Source organism: Telmatherina bonti (genome assembly GCF_933228915.1).
Source record: "Telmatherina bonti genome assembly, chromosome: 20".
In the NCBI taxonomy this organism is placed as follows: Eukaryota; Metazoa; Chordata; class Actinopteri; order Atheriniformes; family Telmatherinidae; genus Telmatherina; species Telmatherina bonti.
This window is the reverse complement of record NC_136618.1, coordinates 31,167,707-31,193,702: the sequence shown is the minus strand read 5'-3', so window position 1 is coordinate 31,193,702 and position 25,996 is coordinate 31,167,707. Positions and strand designations below refer to the sequence as shown.

Here is a 25,996-nt window from a genome sequence, read left to right as displayed (position 1 = left end):
TGTGGATGGAACTGGGTGGGACTGGGTGGATGTGGATGGGACTGGGTGGGACTGGGTGGATGTGGATGGGACTGGGTGGATGTGGATGGGACTGGGTGGGACTGGGTGGATGTGGATGGGACTGGGTGGGACTGGGTGGATGTGGATGGGACTGGGTGGATGTGGATGGGACTGGGTGGGACTGGGTGGATGTGGATGGAACTGGGTGGATGTGGATGGAACTGGGTGGGACTGGGTGGATGTGGATGGAACTGGGTGGATGTGGATGGAACTGGGTGGGACTGGGTGGATGTTGATGGAACTGGGTGGGACTGGGTGGGTGGAACTGGGTGGATGTGGATGGAACTGGGTGGGACTGGGTGGATGTGGATGGGACTGGGTGGATGTGGATGGAACTGGGTGGATGTGGATGGAACTGGGTGGGACTGGGTGGATGTGGATGGGACTGGGTGGGACTGGGTGGATGTGGATGGGACTGGGTGGATGTGGATGGGACTGGGTGGGACTGGGTGGATGTGGATGGGACTGGGTGGATGTGGATGGGACTGGGTGGGACTGGGTGGATGTGGATGGGACTGGGTGGATGTGGATGGAACTGGGTGGGACTGGGTGGATGTGGATGGGACTGGGTGGGACTGGGTGGATGTGGATGGGACTGGGTGGATGTGGATGGGACTGGGTGGGACTGGGTGGATGTGGATGGGACTGGGTGGATGTGGATGGAACTGGGTGGGACTGGGTGGATGTGGATGGGACTGGGTGGATGTGGATGGAACTGGGTGGATGTGGATGGAACTGGGTGGGACTGGGTGGATGTGGATGGGACTGGGTGGGACTGGGTGGATGTGGATGGGACTGGGTGGATGTGGATGGGACTGGGTGGGACTGGGTGGATGTGGATGGGACTGGGTGGATGTGGATGGGACTGGGTGGGACTGGGTGGATGTGGATGGGACTGGGTGGATGTGGATGGAACTGGGTGGGACTGGGTGGATGTGGATGGGACTGGGTGGATGTGGATGGGACTGGGTGGGACTGGGTGGATGTGGATGGGACTGGGTGGATGTGGATGGAACTGGGTGGGACTGGGTGTTAGGCAGCAGTCTGTGTTGCTTCGTTCGTCCCAAATCCTGATCATTTCCTTCAACACTCAGCTTTTACCAAACTTTCTGTTCCCAAACACAAAGCTTTCCAACAGTGATGAGATTTGACTTTTTCCACTAAAATATATTATTTGTGTAAATCTGAGTCAGATTCATGCAACTCCTCCTCAGTGTTTCCTGTCGAATGTTCTGGATGTTTCTACGCCTCAGACATGCATCCTGCAGCAGCAGATGAATGAAACACAATGAAAAGGTTCCACAGAAACAGAAACAAAGGTGAGAATCATAAAGGTGCTGCTCAGGCAACCAAGTCAGATCTCTATAAATACATATTTAGATAATGATCCTTGTTTACATATTTAAATTCCAGATGGGGTTTTTGATGCTTCTGACAGAGCTGCAGGTCTCAGAAGGCGTCTGCAGCTCCGGTTTCAGCCAAAACTCTTTTATGAGACAAAATCTCTGGTTTTTATCTTAATAAATGACATAAAACACTTTTATACTTTTGACATCAACAGTAACAGCACATTATTTTGATAAAACTTCTGTTTAGAGAAGCTGCAGGTGGAGTTAGACATACAGAGTCATGACAAAGTGAGGCATTCGATGACCGGAGGTCAGCAGAACCTGCGATGAATCCATATTTTTATCTGTAGAAATAAAGCAGCAGCTGCACGTGCATGAAGTCAGTCCTCATGCAGTGCGGTCTTTCTTGGTTTCCATCACGGTTTCCATCATTTCATTCAGAAAACGTCAGAGAAACTCCAGTGAAGCTGATTTGTCCTTGTCAAAAAAAAACAAAAACAAAGTTAAAGAGATTTGTGTTGATAATTAACTGGTTTTATGGAGGACTGGATTCAAGCCGAGTTGGTTCTTCACCGAGCGGGGGTGCACTGAAGGGGGCGTGCACCGAGGGGGCGTGCAGGGACAGTAGGCGGGGAACTCCTATCTACACTAGTTTCCAAAAAGAGACGTTTTTCAGAAGCAGAAAAGGAGAAATTTATTATTTGCAGAAATACAGTCTTCTGGTTCCATAAATAAATACGTGAAACAAGAGCAGAGACGAAGGTGGAGGCAGGTGAGCCACGAGCCGGGACTCCCTTAGCAGGTAGGTAACAGGAGGTCATTTAGCCTGGAAAGGTGCAACACACACACACACACACACACATCCCGATGGCTGGAAAACGAGCTCCTGCTACGTCCAGCTGAGTAACAACCCATACGATGGACATACTATCCAGCGTGGAACACACAGCTGATGCGCTCCACATCGGCTTTCCCATTAAACCCAGTACTATCCCGGCTGCCCACACAGACCAGTTCAGCGTGACCAGTTTGACCCGTCTGGATGAGATGTTTCAGCTGCTTCTGGTTCAGGACGACGTCTCCACGACGAACCGGCTCTGTTGCATGAAATCCTACATGACCTTGCTTTCCTGACCTGTGAGACCTGAAAGGCTTAACCCCGCCCCTTCACGCAGCCCAACAGGAGCCTGCACGGTGACCAGCGCCGCTTGTCCAGAAAGCCACCAGCACCACCCGTTTCCTGCCCGCGGTGCATCAACCTCTTCTACTCACACACAACTCGCCAAGCCACACACGAACCATCAAACCCCTCCAGGCGTAGAGAAGAGGGAGAACCGGACCGCCGTCTTGCTGCCTCGTTACGCCGCTTTCCAGTCTGAGAGTTTAGATTCTTCTACAAAGCATGAAATGAAAGATTGATCTTCAGACAGTGTGATAGTCTTCCTCACAGCACCACCCCGACGTGCACAGTCTCTGCATCCACAAGCAGTCCTCTAGGACGTCCAGCGCCACCAGGCCACCTTCATGCGGTCCCACACGGCATCGATGGAGTCGAAGGCGGGGCGCACGTCCAGGATGGAGAACTGGTAGGTGTCCTTGTTGACCTCGCCGTCGTAGTAGTCGATGACGTAACGCACCTCCCGCCCGCAGCGGTCCACAATCCAGTCGTGACGGTCGAATGGCAGCTCGTAGCTGAGAGGAGACGGAGCGAAATGACATTTAATCTGAAGCAGGCGGCTGATACGGTGGCCCTGAAGGGTCAGAGCAAAGCAAAACCACAACAGCTGCAACTGAAGTTACGTGCTTCTTTCTGGGTCCGCTCCTTTACCCATAGCAGGGTGACGAGAAGCAGAGCCGAGTGGGGAGGAGTTTGCTGCTCAAACGGAGGAAAGACTAAAGAGCGTCTTTCAGTGTGAAATTGATCATAAAAGTGTTTAAAAAGTTCATAATAAGCCACAGTTTTGTTCTCCTTTCCTTCAGGTTGTTGTGCATGAAGTGAAACTGTGTCCATTATGGGACAACTAAGGACTGAAACATAAACTCAGCAGAAACAAAGTTCCTTACATGAAAACATGAACATGATTCATGACGTTGGAACATTTTCTCAGTTTATCTGCAAACACCGCTTGCTACGTTTCCACTCGGGGTTAAACGGGGCGTTCCCAGTGAAAGAGACGCTGGATGTGAGCGGGTCGCCTATTTCAAACGCAGTGAGCGCTCCTCCCACACGACCAGGTGATAAATGAGGCGGAGCAATAACTCTTCATTCACGTCACAGTTAACATTTATAACACATCCCGAAATTAAAAAAAACATTTCTATTTATCTTTTTACTCATTTTACACACTTTTACACACCCCTCCATCTCTGTAACTTCCGTTGTGTTGTTGCTTTTATTTTGCTGTGACCCTTCAGGGCCACCGTAGGTTTCTACACAACATGGACATGAAGGCACTCACCCCATCCAGCTACGGAAGCGGGCCCTGGGCGAGTACTCTTTGGCCTTCCCACCAAACCTCTTCAGCATGGGTCCACACGGACACTCGCTGCCAGAAAAACAATCCGTTATTCCTGTGTGTGTGTGAGAGAGAAGCAGCCAGCTTTCATGTCCATCCCACCAACAGTAAGGAGGGAATGACTGACAGCTGTCTTCCTCCAATCAGATCCATGTAACCGGGCAGAAAACACTGATTTTGGAGGGAAAGTGCTCTCAAAGGATTCTGGGAAATGGAGTTTTTGGGTTTAAAGTGGTGGATTGATGTTCTGGGGGCCGAAGAGCAAAAGTTACAATTTAACTGTTTCCTGCTTTCAGCTGAGACTCTGTTGGTCCGTGTTCATGTCATGGGGGTGGGGTGGGTAGAGAGGTGGAGCCATTGTTTACCTGCTGTTTGTTGTGTTGACTGTGTTAGAAACAGACTGTATAGAAAAAGATGGGCGGAGTCTCCATGACGTCACCCGTAGGTTTCTGAAGTGCTGAATTGAAGCTCGGTGGGCGGTTCCTACCATCACCATGTTGGCAGGGGAATGCGTGTCGTCTCTCCCGGAAAATACAAATATGGGCAAAGAGGTGGAGCTGAGAGGGGGGCTGTGAGCGTCATGGTGGATGACTGACATCGAGCGAACTCCGAGCTTTCCGTAGCTAAGAGCTAACCGAGATAACAGGAGCTAACCAGCTAACGGAGGTAAGCGGGCTAAAGCTAAGTCACATTGTTAACCAGCTAAAAACCGCGGTTGTTCTACGTTCTTCTGACTTGAAGCGGGAGAACGGGTACCTGTCAATCAAAAGGACACGCCCACAAATATGCCGAACTTCGAGATTAAATTACTTAAAGGCGAGTTAGAAAAAAATTCACTACCCCCACAGTTGTCATGAAGGTAAACCTGAACTATTAAACCTGAAATGGATTTTTGAACCAGGCTGTAAACATGTTTATTCCTGCTGTAAACATGTTTATTTCTGCTGTAAACATGTTTATTCCTGCTGTGAAGTTGGTCTTTTTAACATGGGAGTCTATGGGGATTTGCTCTGTTTTGCAGCCCCTAGTGGATGAAGAGGGAACTGCAGTTTTATAGGCTTCACTTTTAACCGCCAGAAGCTCCGTCCATCTTTAATATACGGTCTATGGTTAGAAATGACAGAAATGGTTTTAATGGCTTCCAGCTGGGATTATGGACTCCCAGTGTTAAACTGGATGTTAACCCTGTTGCCCCGGTAAAGGTGAAGGAGACTTCATACTAACAGTCAGTATGCTGATGGGAGGTCCCATCAGGAGTCTGGTTTCAGCTGTAAAATGTGATTTACCGTGCGTGTAAAGACTCCCACTTCAGGATCTCCTCCCAGGCCTGCTCGTTGTTCCGATTGTGGATTTTAATGATGTTGGTCATGTCGTCAGCAGCAAGGTCATCGTCCCGCCAACGCCACCTGCAGCACACACACATAAAGACCCCCTACTGAACACAACGGAGCTTAAACTGGAACCATCTCTGTGTCTGTGTGTGCAGAAACGAACTAACAGGACGGCAGGCGACGTGATGGAGGGAAGTATGAACGTGTGACACTCGGCGGAATAAAAACTACAAAACAGGACCGAGTCTCCAGATGTTGGCGTTCACTTCCAGAGTAAAGCCCTCACTCGTCGGTTCTGGTTGAACTGGTGTGAATGCAGACCAGTTCAGAGTACAGGTTGTGAGACTGGAGCACAGAACCAGAACCAGAACAGCTTCTGGAAGCACGAAGGCCGACACGGCTGCAGTTTAGCCTGAAGCGAGATGCGACTTCAGCTCCACGGTGTCGGGACGGGGACTGACCCTTTCCGCAGCATGGCGTTCCAGAACATCTGCTCTGACGGGTAAACCCAGTTCTTCTCCGTGCCGTGGCGGGGGATGGTGGACTCCTCTCTGGAGACGGACAGGCTGAAGGGCTGGTCTGGAGCTGGCGTCTGGTTAGGAGGAGGCATCTGTCCACACACAGATAGATAAGAGCAGAAGACTGAACCAGATCATAACGTTTTATCTCCTCTGTTTTAGCAGGCAGGTGACGTGAATAAACCCCCCACCCCCACGTTCCCGCCCTTCCTCTCTCCAACGTACCATATTTGCTGGATCAATGTCGTTCTTCATGCCGGCTGCAGCCTTCATGGGACACTCTACAAACTCATAGGCCCGGTCCTGGTGGACTGGACCCGCCTCTGCTTTGTGCATGGGACACTCTGATGGAGGAGAGGCTGGAGGAGATGAGAATACCTCGTTAACCCTTTAAACTCAAAGTCGCAATATGACGTCTCCATTACAGATGGGACGTTTTAAACGGAAGCACCGAAGCTTCAAATGAGACGGACTAGATTGAAACGCTGCTTTGAAGCCGATGTTAAAGCTCTGCCGTCACGTGACCGATGGCGAATGACTCTTCGTACGCCCCAACGACACACCGGAAATGACGTAACGGATTCAAAGCGCTGGCTCTACTGGTGCCGCTACATCTATCAAAACGAGAAACGCCCGGCGTTCCCTCCTGCTCGCCACTTTACAGGCTAAGAGAGCATTAAGATTAAGAGAGGAAACTTTAAGTTACAAGTATTCTAGTGGAAGAAAACAATCCCATGTTTGGGAAAACTTCCACCTTGTGTCTCCCACAAAGGAAGGAGGATAATAATATGGCAAAAGATCAAATAGTATTGGATAACATAGTACTTAGTATAATTGTTAATGTAATACTGTATTTAGTATTATATGGTATCTAAATATCTCTCTGTGACATTGGCTAGGAGAACTGGCAAAAGAAGATTAGTTAATATTAAAATTTAAAGTTTCATGATGTTCAGGGTGTTGCTGGCTAATGAGGAAGTGTAATCTATCATTCAGAAATTAGGAAAAAAGCATATGAACTAAATTTAAGATTGTTCTCAGAAATTCCCTCTGAGATTCATGAGCACTTCTCCAAAACCGTCTTATAACCCAATAAACTAATTTTGACATTGTCATCTTGTTTCACAGCATCTAAATCTAAATCATGTTAGAAAATCTAATGAATAACAGAACAACACGTTGAGCCATAACTAACACACTGAGAAAACGGAAGGTTACAACACTTATAGAGACGATGACCTCTCAGATTAAAAACAGCCGCAAGACTGACTGAATTGTTTGTGTTGGAAGTTAAATCGAGTTGGAGAAATTATTAGAAGATCTGTGCCTGTAATACCTACAGCTGACCACCAGATGTCACTGCTCTGGTCTATTTTATAACTTTTTTTCTCTCAGTACAATCAAATAGAAGCCTTAAAAGCTTTAAATGGCTTCATCGACCATCTATAGTTTCCATGCAGACGTCGTGTTTTCAGCCTCAGCTGTCAGATTCTGAAGCTAAATGATGTCAAATGAATATACAAACAGATAAATCAGTATAAAGAGCAACCAGAAAAAGAAAACAGGATTTATTACTAATGAACTTTGTTAATCTGCATATCTTTCTGAAACAAACACACAAACTATTTCCATGTTTCAACAGTTTTTCCTGCTACTATCTACCTGCTATCCTCACTAAAGCACCTCCACCTCAGCCGCATCCCAAACGTCTTCTTGGCTTTATTCCAGCCATAGAGGATCATTATTTTCCTGCTTGTTGATCTTTGGCTGCTCCTGATTGGACGTTACCGTCAGTTTAAGATCTCTGATTGGTGGAAAGTCTGACAGGAAGTAGTTTCGTAGTCATTTCCAGGTTAAACCAGAGGTCTCCTTCGCAACACCGTAGTAATAGTGTTTTTATAAAGTGTTATCATGGATCATTGTGGATTTCCCACATATAGTCTCTGATTAAAAACCACATCTTGTGGCTGGACTGAAAACCTCCAGGATGGGATTTAAATGCCTGAAACTCTGCTGCAGATCACCTAGATGGCAAGTTATCCATAACAAGCCACCCTACAGAGTTACACACCGCCCTTCCTGAGACAGACCTCTGAGATCTGATGGAGTCTTACAGGTTGATGCCTCGAAAGAGATGGAGCAGAGTTTCCACCTACCTTTGACGGGCTGAGCTTGATGCATGGGGCACTCTGAAGGCGGAGACACTGGGAACAACCACAGATACAACCACATTACACAAAACACCATCAGCAGCACCATAAAAACAGCAGCAGTCAGCAACAAACCTTTCACAGGCTGGGCCTCTTGGTGCATGGGACAACCCTGGGGAGGGGCGGTCATCATGGCCTCAGCCTTGACTGTAGGTGGAGCAGGTGTGGACATGGAGGCTCCCATCCTGTCCTGTCTGGGTTGGAAACACAGAAGACACAGCACCGTTATGGATGAAGCACCTGGTGCTGCAGTTTACTCCTTCAGAAATCCAGTTTGCTCCACCTCCACTGCTACACCCACACGCCCCACACTGACGTAGGCTTAGCAGGTGGTGCTATAATTCCTGATGTCTCCAGACGAGTCAGTAATCTGGACACAACAGGTTAATATTTCTGTAATATCAATCTAAAACATCTCTGGTTTCCATGAACCAACAGATTAATCCAAAAGATCTTCCTCATCCCGTGTTTTCAAGTGGTGTGTGATCAGATCAGGAAGGAAAACAACACGCGTGTCCCTGCTTCCGTATTTTCATGGACAATACGGCAGAGAGTTACTCTCTCCAAACTCCTGGATTAAATCATCCTATCGGGATGCACCAATCCACTTTTTGGGAATTTCAATCCGATATCTGAAACTTGAATATCTGCCGATACCGATATTTGTTGATACCGAATCTGTTTATGTGAACATTATTGTGACTATGGTTATTATTGCTGTTATAACTGTAAGATTTCATCAGGTTGTAATAAATAATCCATCCTTTCTGAAGTTACCTCACCAATACATATATAATAACGTTAAAGATCTAACAATTTCAACAAGTTTTATTCTGATTTGGCACATTTTACCTAAATACAACTATAAATGTGTGGTTTTGAAACAAAGATTTGACTTTTAGTGGAACAAAACGTGTCACATTTTAACATTCAAGGAATTTATTTCATTTAAAACATGTTCAAAACACGTCATCAAACACATCTGCGCTGGCTTGACTAGTGTGGTATCGGTACACTTTTATTAATACCAAGTACAAGTACACACTTGGTATTGAGCCGATACAGATACTAGTATGGGCGCATCCCTATCATCCTACTGGGATTTCTTTGCTTTCATGGTGTGACTGAGGACGTAAACAGGAAATACAGCTGTCCATCGTCTCTCGCCCACCAGGGTAAGCTCCAGAAGTCATAACTAATTCATCACCACAGATAAGTTATAATTTTATATGTTTTTAGACCTGTTTCTGCTCTAAAACAGCACGTAGCCATCCGTCAGTCCCATGCACACATCATGAGTTACACTTGTAAGCAACATATAACCACACAGACAGGTCTTCATCAGACCGAACTATACGCAACATATAACCACACAGACAGGTCTTCATCAGACCGAACTATACGCAACATATAACCACACAGACAGGTCTTCATCAGACCGAACTATACGCAACAATCCAAACGATGTGTCAAAGCTAAGCGTTCTCACTTCACAACACAGACAATACACAAACCAATGAGTTGTGTTGTGGTGCACACAGCCATCAGTCTAATGTAGACATGTCTCAGACTGACTCATTCTTATAGTGTACCTCAACTTCAGGTTTTACCATGAAAGAATTAAAAAATGCAGAGTTTCAGAAAAGATATATAAAGAATAAATGAGAGAAAGCTGAATATATAATCAGTTTACAGACGTAAACGGTTACGTGATGACTGAAACTTGACCTTTAAGGTTTCTACATGAGGTAAACATCATCTAAACTGAACAGTTTAACACATTCCTGCTTGGATATAGTTTTAACTGAGGATTTACAGAGTCAACATGTTAATCCTGGTATCTCCATAATGTTTATTACCATAAGAGACCTGCTAAACTCTGAACATGCTCCACATGGACTTCCAGCAGGACACTTCAAGGTTTCTGCGTTTCATGACGTTAACTCAGATAAAGATGTTGGAAATAAGTAGTTAAAATAAAAAAATCAGCTGTAATTATATATTTTAAATGCGGTGTTTTGTTTATATTGAACTAAACAGACCAGCTAACTGAGTTAGCTTGAACAGACCTAGCACTTAGCTCAGGGATAACTAACCTTTAGCTGGTTAAACTAGCCTAGGCTAAACATTTCATTATGACACATTCATTATGACACATTATCCTCCCCCGGTACCGGACCGAACAGACCGGACTGAAACACAATAACACCGCCTGGTTCTGGTTTCATAAAGACTTTCCACAACAAGCTCAGCTCAACCTTAGCTAGGCTACTTACCAACCAGGCTAACGTTAGCTCAACAGTGGACTCTCTTTTAATTACATTTTAAATAGAATCTGTGGATAGTTACGCTTTAAAGACGGATCTTTCCATTTTGGTAAGTATTAGGAAAATTAAATAGTAGATAAATGACTAACTTGTGTGAGAACTGACCTGGTGTGGCTTCTTTAGTTTTGTCCGGCTTGACACCCAATGTCAACGTGAGGGACACGGACAGCTTTACGTCCACTACACGTTGTGCAACTTTACACGTACGGTACGTCATAATACGTCATTACGCAAAGCTGCTTTATAAAACGCTAGAAAACTGTGTTCATGACACCAAGAAATTTGGAATTCAATATTCCAGTTAGAAGAATTAAAATATGGAAATAAATAGAGGATAATAGAATTGATTTACTACATGTTAGTGAAGAGTTCCCAGTGGTGACACATGAAAGAATCCACGTATTTTTTTCTTGATTTTTCTTCTTTTCTGCACTCAATCCATTTACGAGGTGCAGCGAAGGCAACACAAAGAGTTACGTATCTATGGGTGGAGCCAGAGCGTTGACATAACACATTATTTTTGATCAATAATGCGGTAATCATGGATTACCTCTAAATTCTCCCTGTAAAAAAAAAAAAAAAAAAAAAAAAAAAAGTCCTGCATGACTTATTTTTATTCATTTCTGGAAAATTACGTTTGTTTTAGCTCCTTCAAAGCAGAGGTTATTTTCAGCTAAATAGGTTTTTAAAAGTTAGACGTATTTTGATTAAATTTTCATGAGATCTCAGAAATCGAATAAAGACCAAGTGATTAGATCTTATGGGGTGATCCGGATTAAGGATTCTTTTTTCTAAATAATAATAATAATGACTGTTATATAAGGGAAGATGAGGATAGTTTTGTCATTAACAACATCTTTCTCAAAAATAACCACAGTTTCTGGAAATTAAATAATTGAATGAATAAATAAATAATGTCTTTGCTCAGGGCTTCTTGTTATTGATTCATCTGTGAGGAAGCTTGTCATCAATGGAATAGAAGATGGGACGGACGGATGGATTTGGTGGGTGAATAGATGGAACAACGGATGGATGGTACTGTTGTAGTGTAGGACAAACAAGGACCCAAGTGCAGATTGGATGTGGATACTAGGACAGGTTTATTGTTCTCCTGGGCAGAATGGTAGGTGGCCAGGCAGGCAGGTTGACGGGCAGGCAGGCAGGTTGGTGGGCAGGCAGGCAGGTTGGCGGGCAGGCAGGCAAGAATCATGCACTGGTGACAGAACAGACAGTTGTGAAACAAGCAGTTTAAATTCTTAAGCAGAAATGCTGCAATGGCCGAGAGCTGTTACCACAGATGAAACAACAATCAGGCGATGACTGGTGAACTGAGCTGGCCTTTTATCTTGCTGCTGCTTATTTCCTGATGAGAACCTGGTGTGGACTTGATTGCCAGGGAAACAGGCACACCCACTGCAGCACAGGTCAGAGCAGGAACCACAACAGTACCCCCCCCTCCACGGGAGTCACCGGGCGACCGAAACTTCTCCGGATGAGCACGACGAAAATCCCGGACCAGGGATGCATCCAGAATAAATGAGCGCGGAACCCAGGCACGCTCCTCAGGACCATACCCCTCCCAGTCCACCAGAAACTGGAAGCCACGACCTCGACGCCGCACATCCAGGAGACGCCGGACAGAATAGGCAGGGCGACCCGCCACAAGCCGGGCGGGAGGAGGGGGTCTGGAAGGAGGGATGAGAGGACTAGAGGAAACAGGCTTGAGTTGGGAGACATGGAAAGAAGGGTGGACTCTCATGGAACTGGGGAGTTTCAGTTTGACCACGGTGGGATTAATGATCCGCTCAACCTCAAAAGGACCCAAAAAGCGGGGGGCCAACTTCTTGGCATCAGTACGCAATGGAATGTTCTTTGCTGATAACCAAACCTTTTGGCCAGGTGCGTAATGGGGTCCAGGAGTCCGATGACGATCCGCCATGCGGCGGGTACGTACGGAGGCACGAAGGAGCGCAGTTCGAGCCTTCCTCCAAATCCGTCGGCAGCGGCGGTTGTGTAGCTGGACCGACGGCACAGAAACCTCCTCCTGTGCTGGAAACAGGGGCGGCTGATATCCCAGGGAGCATTCGAAAGGTGATAAGCCTGAAGCAGAAGAGGTAAGGGAGTTGTGAGCATACTCTACCCAGTCCAGATGGTCACACCAGGAGGAGGGGTTGGACTCAGCCACACATCTCAGGGCAGTTTCCAGATCCTGATTAGACCTCTCAGCCTGGCCATTGGTCTGGGGATGGAAACCAGACAGGCTCACAGTGGCCCCGAGTGAGTGACAAAACGACTTCCATACCTGGGATGTAAATTGGGGTCCTCTGTCTGATACTATGTCTGTGGGCAGACCATGGAGCCGAAAGACATGATGAACAAGTAAGTTGGCTGTCTCCTTGGCAGTAGGAAGTTTAAGGGCAATAAAGTGAACAGCTTTGGAAAAGCGAACAACAACTGTGAGGATGGTGGTGTTACCTCTTGAGGCTGGAAGACCAGTGACGAAGTCCAGAGCAATGTGCGACCAGGGTCTGCTTGGAACAGGTAATGGACGAAGAAATCCCGCAGGTGGCTGATGCAATGACTTACTGCGTGCACACGTCGTACAGGCTGCAACAAACTCCCGGACATCTTTATCCATTGTGGGCCACCAGAATCTGCGTCTCAGAAAAGAAAGTGTTCGCACAGAACCAGGGTGGCATGCTAGGCGGGAGGAATGTCCCCACTGGAGGACTTGGGAACGTACAGAATTGGGGACATAAAGGCGGTTACGGGGACCTGTGCCAGGGTCAGGCTGTTGCTGTTGGGCCTCTCTAACCCTGTCCTCCACCTCCCAGGAAACAGCGGCTACAACACAGGTTGCAGGTAAGATGGTATCAGGTGAAACTGCAGTCTTGGGTGGAAATTGGCGAGAGAGAGAGTCCGGTTTCTGGTTTTTGGACCCAGGTCTGTATGACAGCGTGAAGTGGAATCGATTGAAGAAAAGAGACCAACGGGCCTGTCGGGGATTCATTTGTCTAGCAGACTGTAGGTATTCCAGGTTCTTATGGTCAGTCCAGATGAGGAATGGTACTTTGGATCCCTCCAACCAATGGCGCCACTGCTCCAGGGCGAGTTTGATGGCTAAGAGTTCCCTATCACCGACATGGTAGTTCTGCTCAGCTGGTGTTAGACGTCGAGAGAAAAAGGCACAAGGATGTAACTTCTGAGACTCTGGGGATCGTTGGGACAAGACAGCTCCAACGCCGACATCTGAAGCATCAACCTCCACCACAAATTGATGGTTGAGATCAGGGTGGAGGAGGACAGGAGCAGTGGTGAATAGATCCTTTAACTTGACAAAAGCCTGAGCCGCCGGCTCAGACCAGACAAATGGGACTGTAGGCGATGTAAGTTTTGTCAGGGGAGCTGCGATGCGGCTATAATTGCGAATGAATCTGCGATAAAAATTAGCAAAACCCAAGAAACGTTGCAGCTGCTTGACAGAAGTTGGGACTGGCCATTCGGTAACAGCTTTGACCTTCTCAGGATCTGCTCGGACCTGCCCACTCAAAAATGTATCCGAGAAAAGAAACAGTGTTCTTATGAAAATCACACTTCTCGGCCTTAACGAATAGGCGATTCTCCAGAAGTCTCTGCAGGACTTGTCGGACATGTTGTATATGTTCGGCGAGGTTGTGGGAAAAGATGAGGATATCGTCTAAATAGACGAAAACAAAACGGTTCAGGAAGTCTCTCAGCACATCATTAACTAAGGCTTGGAAAACAGCAGGGGCATTACAAAGTCCAAAAGGCATGACTCGATACTCAAAATGGCTGAGTGGGGTCTTGAAGGCTGTCTTCCACTCATCTCCCTCTTTTATCCTGACCAGATGATATGCGTTGCGGAGATCTAGCTTTGTGAAGATTGTTGAGCCATGGAGAGAGTTGAAGGCAGACTCAAGAAGTGGCAGAGGATACTTATTCTTTATGGTTATAGCATTTAATCTCCGGTAGTCAATACAAGGCCGAAGAGAACCATCCTTAGATACAAAGAAAAAACCTGCGCCAACAGGGGAAGAAGAAGGTCTAATTAAACCAGCAGCCAGCGAATCCAAAATATATTTCTCCATGGCCTCAGTCTCTGGCTTAGAAAGATTGTACAGACGACTGGCTGGCAACGGAGCCCCAGGTAACAAGTCTATGGCGCAGTCATATGGTCGGTGAGGAGGAAGAGAAAGGGCCCTCTCTTTACTGAACACCTCAGCGAGGTCATGGTAGGCTAGAGGAATGTCTGACAAATCCTTAGAAGTGGGGCAATGACTGGTAGTGGTTATACCAGATGGGACGGCAGAGTGAAGACAAGTTGCATGACAATAAGAACTCCAGTTAATAATCCTCCCAGTAGTCCAATCCAGATGGGGATTGTGTAACGATAACCAGGGGTGTCCTAAAACCAGGGGTGAATTTGGTGAGTTTACAACAAAGAAACTAATAAACTCCTGGTGATTTCCCGAAACAATTTGTTTAACCGGAACAGACTCTTGGGTGATGGAGTAAAGAATGCTACCATCCAGAGCCCGGGCAGAAACAGGAGGGAAGAGAGACTCCAGGTCTAGATTAATCCTTGCAGCCCATTCCTTGTCAATAAAGTTTGCTTCAGCTCCAGAATCCACTAAAGCCTGTACTGGATGAGAGAAACCCTTGACATATAGCACCGCTGGAATGAGTGTCTTTGTGTGGGGAATTACCTTTGGAGTGGTGGTCATCAGTACTCCCACAGCTACTGACGACCCAGATCTTTTGGCCGTTCTGTGCAGACAGCTCTCTGGTGTCCCGGTCTTCCACAATAAAAACAAACGCCGGTGTCCCTCCTCCTCTGTCGTTCCTCCGTGGACAGATGAGCTCTGCCCAGCTGCATGGGCTCCTCGGACTGTGTTGTGCTAGGAAGGGAAGGGCGGACCGCTCCAATGGTGGAGCCGGGAAAATACAGCTCAGAACGAGTCTGCCGCTCTCTGTCTCTCTCCCGTAAGCGGTTATCCAGCCTTATTGAGAGGGAAACCAGGTCGTCCAGGGAATCTGATGCATCACGGGTGGCAAGCTCATCCTTAAGCCGGCTGCTTAAACCATTTGTGAAGATTCCACAAAGAGCCTGATCATTCCAGCCCGAATCCGCAGCCGCAGTCCTGAAATCCACAGCAAACTCAGCAACACTCATTTTTCCTTGTCGGAGATTAATCAGCCGCTTAACGGCATCGCCCCCTCTCACTGGATGGTCAAACACCTTCTTCATCTCATCCATAAAAGCTGGATAAGACATGTGCCTGAAACCCTGCCGTTCAAACACTGCTTCTGCCCATGACAAAGCCTTGCCCTCCAGAAGTCCGATGACGTAGGAGATCTTGGATTTGTCACTGGCATAAGTGATGGGCTTCTGGTCGAACACAAGTGCAGATTGGATGTGGATACTAGGACAGTTTATTGTTCTCCTGGGCAGAATGGTAGGTGGCCAGGCAGGCAGGTTGGCGGGCAGGCAGGCAGGTTGGCGGGCGGGCAGGCAGGTTGGCGGGCGGGCAGGCAGGTTGGCGGGCGGGCAGGCAGGCAGGTTGGCGGGCGGGCAGGCAGGCAGGTTGGCGGGCGGGCAGGCAGGCAGGCTGGCGGGCGGGCAGGCAGGCAGGTTGGCGGGCAGGCAGGCAGGTTGGCGGGCAGGCAGGCAGGTTGGCGGGCGGGCAGGCAGGCAGGCGGGCGGGCAGGCAGGCAGGCGGGCGGGCAGGCAGGTTGGCGGGCGGGCAGGCAGGCAGGTTGGCGGGCGGGCAGGCAGGCAGGTTGGCGGGCGGGCAGGCAGGCAGGCTGGCGGGCGGGCAGGCAGGCAGGCTGGCGGGCGGGCAGGCAGGCAGGTTGGCGGGCAGGCAGGCAGGTTGGCGGGCAGGCAGGCAGGCAGGTTGGCGGGCGGGCAGGCAGGCAGGTTGGCGGGCGGGCAGGCAGGCAGGCAGGTTGGCGGGCGGGCAGGCAGGCAGGTTGGCGGGCAGGCAGGCAGGCAGGTTGGCGGGCAGGCAGGCAGGTTGGCGGGCAGGCAGGCAGGTTGGCGGGCAGGCAGGCAGGTTGACGGGCAGGCAGGCAAGAATCATGCACTGGTGACAGAACAGACAGTTGTGAAACAAGCAGTTTAAATTCTTAAGCAGAAATGCTGCAATGGCCGAGAGCTGTTACCACAGATGAAACAACAATCAGGCGATGACTGGTGAACTGAGCTGGCCTTTTATCTTGCTGCTGCTTATTTCCCGATGAGAACCTGGTGTGGACTTGATTGCCAGGGAAACAGGCACACCCACTGCAGCACAGGTCAGAGCAGGAACCACAACAGGTACAACAACAGATGGATGGATGATGGTTGGATGGATGGATGGATGGATTTGGTGGGTGAATAGATGGATGGATGGAACAACGGATGGATGGATGGATGGATTGATGGATGAACAGATGGATGAATGATGGATGGTTGGATGGATGGGTGGATGGATGGATGATGGTTGGATGGATGGATGGATGGATGGATGGATGGTTGGATGGTTGGATGGATGGGTGGATGGATGGATGGATGGATTTGGTGGGTGAAGAGATGGATGGATGGAACAACAGATGGATGGATGGATGTATTGATGGATGAACAGATGGATGAATGATGGATGGATAGATGGAGGGATGGATGGATGAATAAATGAATGATGGATGATGGATGGATGGATGGATGATGGTTGGATGGATGGATGGATGGATGGTTGGATGGTTGGATGGATGGATTTGGTGGGTGAAGAGATGGATGGATGGAACAACAGATGGATGGATGGATGGATTGATGGATGAACAGATGGATGAATGATGGATGGTTGGATGGATGGGTGGATGGATGGATGATGGTTGGATGGATGGATGGATGGATGGTTGGATGGTTGGATGGATGGGTGGGTGGATGGATGGATGGATGGATTTGGTGGATGAAGAGATGGATGGATGGAACAACAGATGGATGGATGGATGGATTGATGGATGAACAGATGGATGAATGATGGATGGTTGGATGGATGGGTGGATGGATGGATGATGGATGGATGGATGATGGTTTGATGGATTTAGTTTCACAATGTAAGAGTTTTTAATTCACATTAAATGTGTAATGATGTGTAAATTGTTCAGATCCACAGATATGTTTATTTTTTTGTATATGTTTGTTTTTATCTACACATTTTCTTCCAGTAAATTGGGCCAAACAGAACTTTCCATGCATTCTGCTTGGTTTTGTAAAAAGTCAGGGCTTTGTTACCATCTGCACCACAAGGTGGAGACATCCCCTCAGCTTGAGAGGATCTGGAGGACATGAAGTTTTGTGTTTATTTGGGACAACAGGACAGCTCATCATCACCATGTAAACATACCATTCCAGCAAGTATCATAGTGAGGATTTCTACACTTTACTTTTTCATCACATCGTTCTTCACTTTGTCTCCACATACATAGATGATCTCTACCTCCAACGATGAGAGGCAGTCGCCACCCTGGTGGCATCCTGCTCAGAGATAAACTGTCAGCATCGAGTCTGAGACGCAGTAGAGCTGAAAATCTGACCACATGTTTCCACAGCTGCATCTTTCCTGCCACAGAACCACTGCAGATCAAAGTCTGGGGACATTCCATCCATTTATTTTTATTATTTTCTACTTTGTTTTTTATATAACACAGAGAAACTGATCGTTTTATCATGTAGATAAAATTTTCCCATGAGAGTTTCATGTTTTACAGACTCCCATCTCTTGTATATCACTCCTTTTTTTTTTACATTTTTATACTATCATATTACTTTTCACACCTCTTGTGGTACTGCGTGTCCACATATTTTACTTTATTTTCATTTTTATTTTTATTTTGTGTATTTATTTTTCATCTTTATCTTTTTATATGTTGGAAGGTCTTTAGAAGGTTTTATAGTGAAATATTCACTCTTCCTACCATATACTGTCTTGGACTTCTATTCTATTCTATTCTATTCTATGCTATTCTATTCTATTCTATTCTATTCTATATCCAAAGCAACTTACATCTGAGAATGAGAACAACACAAGTAAGAAATCGGGAGAGGACATCAGGGATACGTGCTGGTCAGACTGGTGGGAGTCCAGTTGGACGCAGATGTTGCCATCACATCTTTCTGGACCCTCATGGTGTGTCTAAAGGTGGATGTTGGGTCTATACCTGGATGACCATTGATAGAGGTGTCCTCCACCTGCCAATACCTCTATTAAACAGCTGGAAACCTGCTCAGCTTCACTTTTTACCTTCTACTGTAAAACATCATCCCTATCACATATTACTTTACCCATTCTTGAGATTACTTTAATAATTCCTAGGATTGCTGTCATGGCAACGCGGCTGATGATGCATTGTTTAGCACCGTCACAGCTGCTGTGTTTCTTCTGCAGTTTCCACAAAAAAAAAAACGAATATTTGTAAAGTATAAAACAAAGAACAACTGCACTTGGCAGGTGTTTCTGTTGAATGGTACATAGCCAATAGACGTAATTCTCGTATCTGAGGGACGAAACTTTCCAAGACTTGCCAGGTAGCCATGTTGGATTTTCCAAGCGCTTCTCCCGCATTTCTCTGATAATTTCTTGAAAAAAACTGCATTTCACTGTTGTTTGGTCTCAATGATAAAGCTTGTATTTTTCCTCTTTAATGTTAGGTATAAAAGATTTCCGTCTCCTTGAAATGAACAGGTCACGTGACCTCCTACGTCACAGCGTCTTCATGTTGATGCTGCTTAACTCGGTCAGATGGCCAAAGCCCAGACTGACATCAACACCTGCTGGGAGATCTGGCTTCCAGGAGCCAAATAAAACATGTTCATCCTCATATCCAGAGGTGGCAATTCCTGGTCCAGAAAGTAAAAGTCCTGCCATGTTTTTGGATCTACTGTACTTTTAGAACAGGTCTTTTCACTAACAGGCTCGTTTACCTGGCAAATAAACTCTGCTCATTCAATTCAGCTGGTTTGGTGACTGGTAGGAACAGCTGCCGGACTGGACTTTTACTTTCTGGACCGGGAATTACCACCTCTGCTCATATCCCATCATACAGCGCCGTTCAGGGCCAAAGTAATGTGACCACCTGCGTTTATCACGGAGTTTGGAAGCAGACGTGGTCGGGTTCATCTTCCTCTGGCCTTCATCACACATCCATATGGCTTTGTTCTCTAGATTAATTCCAGTTACTCCAAAACTGGGATGAAATGAAGATGAATGTTATTTTCAGCTTTAAACTATTGGGTTTTTCATCGGTCTGGCTTTCATCAGAAGCAGAACACCTGGAGAAACGCAGCAGGACGTTTCAGCTGGTTCCTGTCTGCAGGGTTTCTGCTCCAAATCCTTTAAATCCAGACCAGAACTTTCATTTTCCATCACTTTTAATCAACTCAGTTTCTTTCTGGATGTATTTTCTTGCACATGAACAAAGTCAGTGAGAAGACGATCGTGTATTTCCCACTCATGTCTGTCATCGCATGTAACACACGTGTTGTATGTTTTGCTCTGTTTGAACTTCTTTAGATTCTGTTTGACTTGGTTGGTTTTAGTTTTTCTATTCGTACTTCTTTTGCGCTTTAATGTATGATGCAAAGCAGAGCAAGAGGCTGGAACTAGTCAGGCTTCTCAGATGCAGGACATAATAAACGTTTAATCAGGTCCCACCAGTGGTCCCTAGGGGTGGGGTCAGGACCACAGGGGGGTCGGGTCTCTGATAAACCTGCTCTGTGGGGACCGGTGTTGCCGTTCAGTCCCATTATCCAACATGAGAAGGTTTCTCATATGTCTGGACTTACTTGACATATTTTCCAAAATATCTGTGTTTAATGAGAAAACATCAGATGTATGTTTAAGGAGAGCTCCCATTCCTCCATTACTGAGACTGAACAGCAGAAATGATGCTGCGAGTCTCTCTGACCAACCTGGTGTCAGGCCTCCTCGCGCAGCAGCCAGACTGTAATTTCCAGCTAAAACGGGATCATGTCAACCACAGGCAGAGAAGAAAAGCAGAACCAGCTCTCAGTTGGTGGATGAAGCATTTCCAGACCACGTTCTCCCCAAAATAATACAAAGACTTGATCTATTTTAAACTCCTCTGCTTTGTCTACAGTCAGACGGGGTCACACGGAGGAGAACTGAGACTTCTGAAAATTGAAGACTTTCAGAAATAAGGTTTCTCAGGGCAGCTGTGATGCTATAAGGTTGCTGTCCTGCAGGTTTCAAATGTTTCCTGCTCCAACACACTTGATTTCAGCTGAATGGATCCAACAGCTTGTTCTGCACAAAGAGTATTTCATTTCAATCAGGTGTGTTGAAGCTGGAAACAGCTAAAAGCTGCAGGACGTGGCCCATCAGGTCCAGAACTGACCATGAGGGCAGTGGATCTAACAGAGCAGGTTGTCCATAAACAGACGGCCAGTGGTGCAAATCATCCTGCCTCCAGGACGGCTGTTGCTACACATGTAGCTTAACATTACCGAGTATTAATAAGGAGTCTAATCCATTTTTAATATGATTAAAAGATTCAGATTCAAGAAAATCAGGAGGAATCTCTGTATGGCAGGGACAAGGCTGGATGCTTGATATCTTCTGCATCAAAAGAAGATATTAGCTACTGGAAACCAGTGCATGGACTCAGGAAGCTTCCAGAAACCAGTGTGAACCCAGTTCAGGCTAAAATCCACACATGCAGGTTAAAGCTCCATCATATGTGAAGAGGATCCAGAAACACGCCGTCTTCTCTGGACCAAAGCTCATTTAAAATGTTCTGAGTGGAAACCTGGATGAAGATGTGGAATAGTTTGTGGACAGCATGGACGGCGTGTCCTGCAGACTAAAGAGGAGAGGGAGCATCCAGCTTGTTATCAGCCTGCATCTCTGATGGGATGGGGTTGCATTAGTGCCGATGGCGTGGGCAGCTTCCACATCTGGGAAGCTCCATCAATGCTGGAACATCTGCTCCCATCCAGACAACGTCTCTTTCAGGGAAGACCTTGCAGATTTATTCATTCATATCTTTCTCATGAAATGAAAACTGTCTAAGTTTCATCATCTGATATAGTTTATCTTCTACTGTCATGTCTCCTCCTCTGGTTCGCTCAGCCTTGCCTCCTTCTGATCACCAGCCCAGACTACATTTCCCGGTTTTCTCCTGCCAGTATGGAGATCACCTGTGTTCCCATGTGTTGCGCCTGTGTTTCCTGTATTCGGTGAGCTGATGTGTCTTGTTGTTCCATTTTCAGACTTTCACTCAGAATGTCTTCATGGAGCGTTTCTCGCTGTAACACCAACAGAGGGAGCAAAGGGGCAGTGGCCCCCTTTAAGGTTCCCTGGTGAAGACACCCCTGGCAGAACACTTCGGCAAGCCAAGCCAGACAGGACTAGTTGATTAAACAATATGTCGCCTGGGCTTTACAAAGCATGTAGTACCTGACTGCCTCCTGTAATGAGTCTAAGAATTACTCATTTCAACTGGTGCAGAACAAACCAATCATTAATGAAAATGCTAAAAGTACATGCAATAAAAACACTAAAACCCAATCCCGTCTAAAATCAGACTCAACCATCAGGCAGGCAGAGGTAGCTCAGTGCAGCAGGAGAATACTAAAAGAAAAACAGATAAATTGCAAAAAGTACTAAAAACAAATGATAAAAGGAATCACAATGAAAATAGAATATATACAAGAAAAGAAAGGGAACCTCCCCAAGACCAACCAGGGTGAGCGACCGGGCTTCAACAGGCTTAATAAAGACTCAGGGTTATCAACTTTACAAAGTTCACAAACTGTCATTTAAACCGTATTATACGTTACTCAGTCCTCCTTTCTACTTTCACCCTGCTTGCTCCAGGATCGGCTCTGCCTCCAGGCAAGCAGGAGTGTCTTTCATGATGCCACTGGTCCTGATTACCAACAGCAGTCGTGGACCAGGCTCAGCAGCAAGACCAGGTAGAACAGAGGAGAGAGAGATTAGTTCTGCCCAGGTGCTTCCACTCCCTACCTACTGAGATTAATGAAAAACTTCTTAAATACGCGGATCTTGTACTTGTGTCCACCATCTCCAAGCTCAGTCTGTCATCTACTGGGAAGACAATATGACCTGATGAGATGTACAAATCATTCAATTATTGTTAAAAAGAATGAATAAATGAACTTAGATACATATAAAACTTGCGTCTCCACCATGTTGTAGCTAAATAAGACAAACAAACATGACTTCATAGCTGGATGTAGACGATAATGTAGTAGAGCTGTTGTCATGGAGATGAGTTTAAATCGACTTTCTGATGCTGTTTTCTCTGTGAAACACAGACATGGAGACGTTTGGATGTTTTCCTCTAAGGCATACGGCCATCTGCATCCCCTTATTTATACAGCAGTGGGTTAAAAATAGCCACACATGGAGGAGAAAACTGGTAATTGTGGCCTCAGAAGTGAGTTTTTATAGATGTTTTTCAGGCAATGGGTAAAGTTTGCGGTTGGATGTATGATTTGCACAACTGAACAGATTTAACAGGCACGTTGCTGAAGTCTGTTTTATCCCTGAATGTAAAGACAAACCTCATGTGGAGGGAGTTTACAGCCGCAGTGTTCTCCATCCGTCCTGCAGGAACCCACACCTGCATGCAGCACCACCAACCTGACCTGCTGTTACACCCCAGGCCTTGGCCTCTTGTTTTATTTGGAAAAACCAGGACTGACTCCATCAGAAGTCAACCAACTGTGCCATTACCTGTCCGCAACTAGTTAGATTTGGGAATCCTCGCCTGTGATTGGCCCACTCGCCTGCTGTCCAGCTGGAGCTCCGCTACTTAACCGGGCTGCTGGTTTATCGTTACTGGACTGTGTTGGGATATATTGACGTTCACCTTTTGGAAGGTCTTGTGGTGTTGTTTTGTTGTGTGAACTTCTTCTGTGATGTTGTTTGATTGGTGACAGGAGGTGACAGGAGGGGTGGTCTTCTGCTGCTGGAGACCATCTGCTTCCAGTTTGGACGTGTTGTGTGTTCAGAGATGATGTTTCTTGGATGGAACCAGTGCTTACTGGACTTCCTGTTGTCTTTCCATCATCTCCAAGCAGTCTGTCCATTCTCCTCTGACACCAACCAGACATTCTGGTCCAGACAACCTGCTGCTCGCTGGATGTTTTCTCTTCTTCAGACCTTCTCTGGAAACACTAGAGATGGTTATGTGTGAGAATCCCAGTTAATACTCAGACCAACAACATGGCACGTTCAAAATCACTTAAATCTCCTTTATTCCTCATTCTGATGCTCAGTTTGAAGATAAATTCATCTTCATCATGTCTACATTACAACATCTGGCAGCTGTTCTGACCAAACGAGCTGAATTTTATGAGCAGAGTTTATCTTCATCTTCATCTTCATGCCGTTTATCCGGGGTCGGGTCGTGGGGGCAGCAGCCTAAGCAGGGAAGCCCAGACTTCCCTCTCCCCAGCCACATTTGCCAACTCTGCGGGGGGGATCCCGAGGTGTTCCCAGGCCAGCCGAGAGATATAATCTCTCCAGCGTGTCCTGGGTCTTCCCTGGGGTCTCCTCCCAGAGGGACGTGCCTGGAACACCTCACCAGGGAGGTCCAGGAGGCATCCTGACCAGATGCCCGTGCCACCTCAACTGGTTCCTCTCGATGCGGAGGAGCAGCGACTCTACTCTGATCTCCTCCCGGATGACTGAGCTCCTCACCCTATCTCTAAGGGAGAGCCCGGCCATCCTGCAGAGGAAACTCATTTCAGCCGCCTGTATACGAGATCTCGTTCTTTCGGTCACGACCCACAGCTCATGACCATGGGTGAGGGTAGGAACTTAGATCGACTGGTAAATCGAGAGCTTCACCTTCTGGCTCAGCTCCTTCTTCACCACGACAGACCAGCGCAGAGTCCATATTACTGCAGACGCCGCACCGATCCGTCTGTCGATCTTGCGCTCCATCCTTCCCTCACTCGTGAACAAGACCCAAGAGTCCGACCCTCACCGGAAACAAATCCGACTTACTACCAGCAATGCGGACCAAGCTCTGACACCTGTCGTACAGGGACCGGACAGCTCGCACAAGTGGGTCCGGTACCCCATGCTCCCAGAGTACCCCCACAGGAGCCCCCAGGGGACACGGTCGAATGCCTTCTCCAGGTCCACAAAGCACATGTAGACTGGTTGGGCAAACTCCCATGCCCCCTCCAGGACCCCAAAGAGAGTATAGAGCTGGTCCACTGTTCCGCGACCAGGACGAAAACCACACTGCTCCTCCTCAATCCGGGATTCGACTATCCGCCGGACCCTCCTCTCCAGGACCCCTGAATAGACCTTACCAGGGAGGCTGAGGAGTGTGATTCCCCTGAAATTGGAACACACCCTCCGGTCCCCCTTCTTAAAAAGGGGACCACCACCCCAGTCTGCCAATCCAGCGGCACTGCCCCCGACGTACATGCGATGCTGCAGAGGCGTGTCAGCCAGGACAGTCCCACAGCATCCAGAGCCTTAAGGAACTCTGGGCAGATCTCATCCACCCCCGGGGCCTTGCCGCCAAGGAGCTTTTTGACCACCTCAGCGACTTCAGCCCCAGAGATAGGAGAGTCCACCCCTGAGTCCCCCAGCTCTGCTTCCTCATCGGAAGACGTGTTGGGAGGATTGAGGAGGTCTTCGAAGTATTCCCTCCACCGACCCACAACGTCCCGAGTTGAGGTCAGCAGCTCCCCACCTCCACTGTACACAGTATTGATGGAGCACTGCTTCCCCCTCCTGAGCCGCCGGATGGTGGACCAGAATCTCCTCGAAGTCGTCCGGAAGTCTTTCTCCATGGCCTCGCCGAACTCCTCCTATGCCCGAGTTTTTGCCTCGGCAACAGCCGAAGCCGCATGCCGCTTAGCCTGTCGGTACCCATCAGCTGCCTCCAGAGTCCCACAGGCCAAGAAGGCCCGATAGGACTCCTTCTTCAGCTTGACGGCATCCCTCACTGCTGGTGTCCACCAACGAGTCCTGGGATTACCGCCACGACAGGCACCAACAACCTTACAGCCACAGCTCCGGCCGGCCACCTCAGCAATAGAGGCACGGAACACAGCCCATTCGGACTCAATGTCCCCCGCCTCACTCGGGACATGTTTGAAGCTCTGCTGAAGGTGGGAGTTTAAACTCGCTCTGACAGGGGACTCAGCCAGACATTCCCAGCAAACCCTCACAACACGTTTGGGCCTGCCAGATCTGACCGGCTTCCTCCCCCACCATCTGAGCCAACTCACCACCAATCTACTAATTTAAGAAATTTTTCTAAGATAAGTGTGTGCATACTACACACACGTAGCAGATGTGATGAAAACATTCAGTCTGTCTCTACCATAGACTGTATATAAAAAGAAAGACAGAGCCTCTGTGACGTTACCTGTAGGTTTCTGAAGAGCTGAGTTGAAGCTCATTTGGCAAATCCTACCATCGCCATCTTGGTAGGGTCATGAGTATCGTCTCTCCTAGAAACTGGGCAAAGTGGTGGAGCTGAGAGTTGTTGCTTAAATGTTTTGCATGGATGGATGGATGGATGGAACAATAGATGGATGGATGGATGATGGAAGAATGGATAGATGGAGGGTGGATGGATGGATTGATGGATGGATGGAACAACAGAT

The 25,996-nt window shown here is 47.4% G+C and overlaps 1 protein-coding gene across 2 annotated transcripts; it reads right to left on the bottom strand.

Annotated features, from left to right (window-relative positions):
* Nucleotides 1-1,040: 1,040 nt before the first annotated feature.
* hccsb (holocytochrome c synthase b) lies at nt 1,041-10,519 on the bottom strand. 2 transcript variants are annotated; one of them, XM_079259494.1, is made up of 8 exons: nt 10,417-10,519; nt 8,060-8,178; nt 7,931-7,978; nt 6,000-6,133; nt 5,718-5,866; nt 5,212-5,331; nt 3,869-3,955; nt 1,041-3,101 (listed from the first exon to the last, which is right to left on the bottom strand). In XM_079259494.1, the coding sequence occupies exons 2-8, from the start codon at nt 8,166-8,168 to the stop codon at nt 2,903-2,905; spliced, it is 846 nt and encodes a 281-aa protein (XP_079115620.1). In that variant the 5' UTR covers nt 8,169-8,178; nt 10,417-10,519; the 3' UTR covers nt 1,041-2,902. The 2 variants fall into 2 exon arrangements, with proteins under 2 accessions (XP_079115620.1, XP_079115619.1); XM_079259493.1 differs by having other exon boundaries at nt 7,931-8,178.
* Between the last annotated feature and the right edge of the window lie 15,477 nt (nt 10,520-25,996).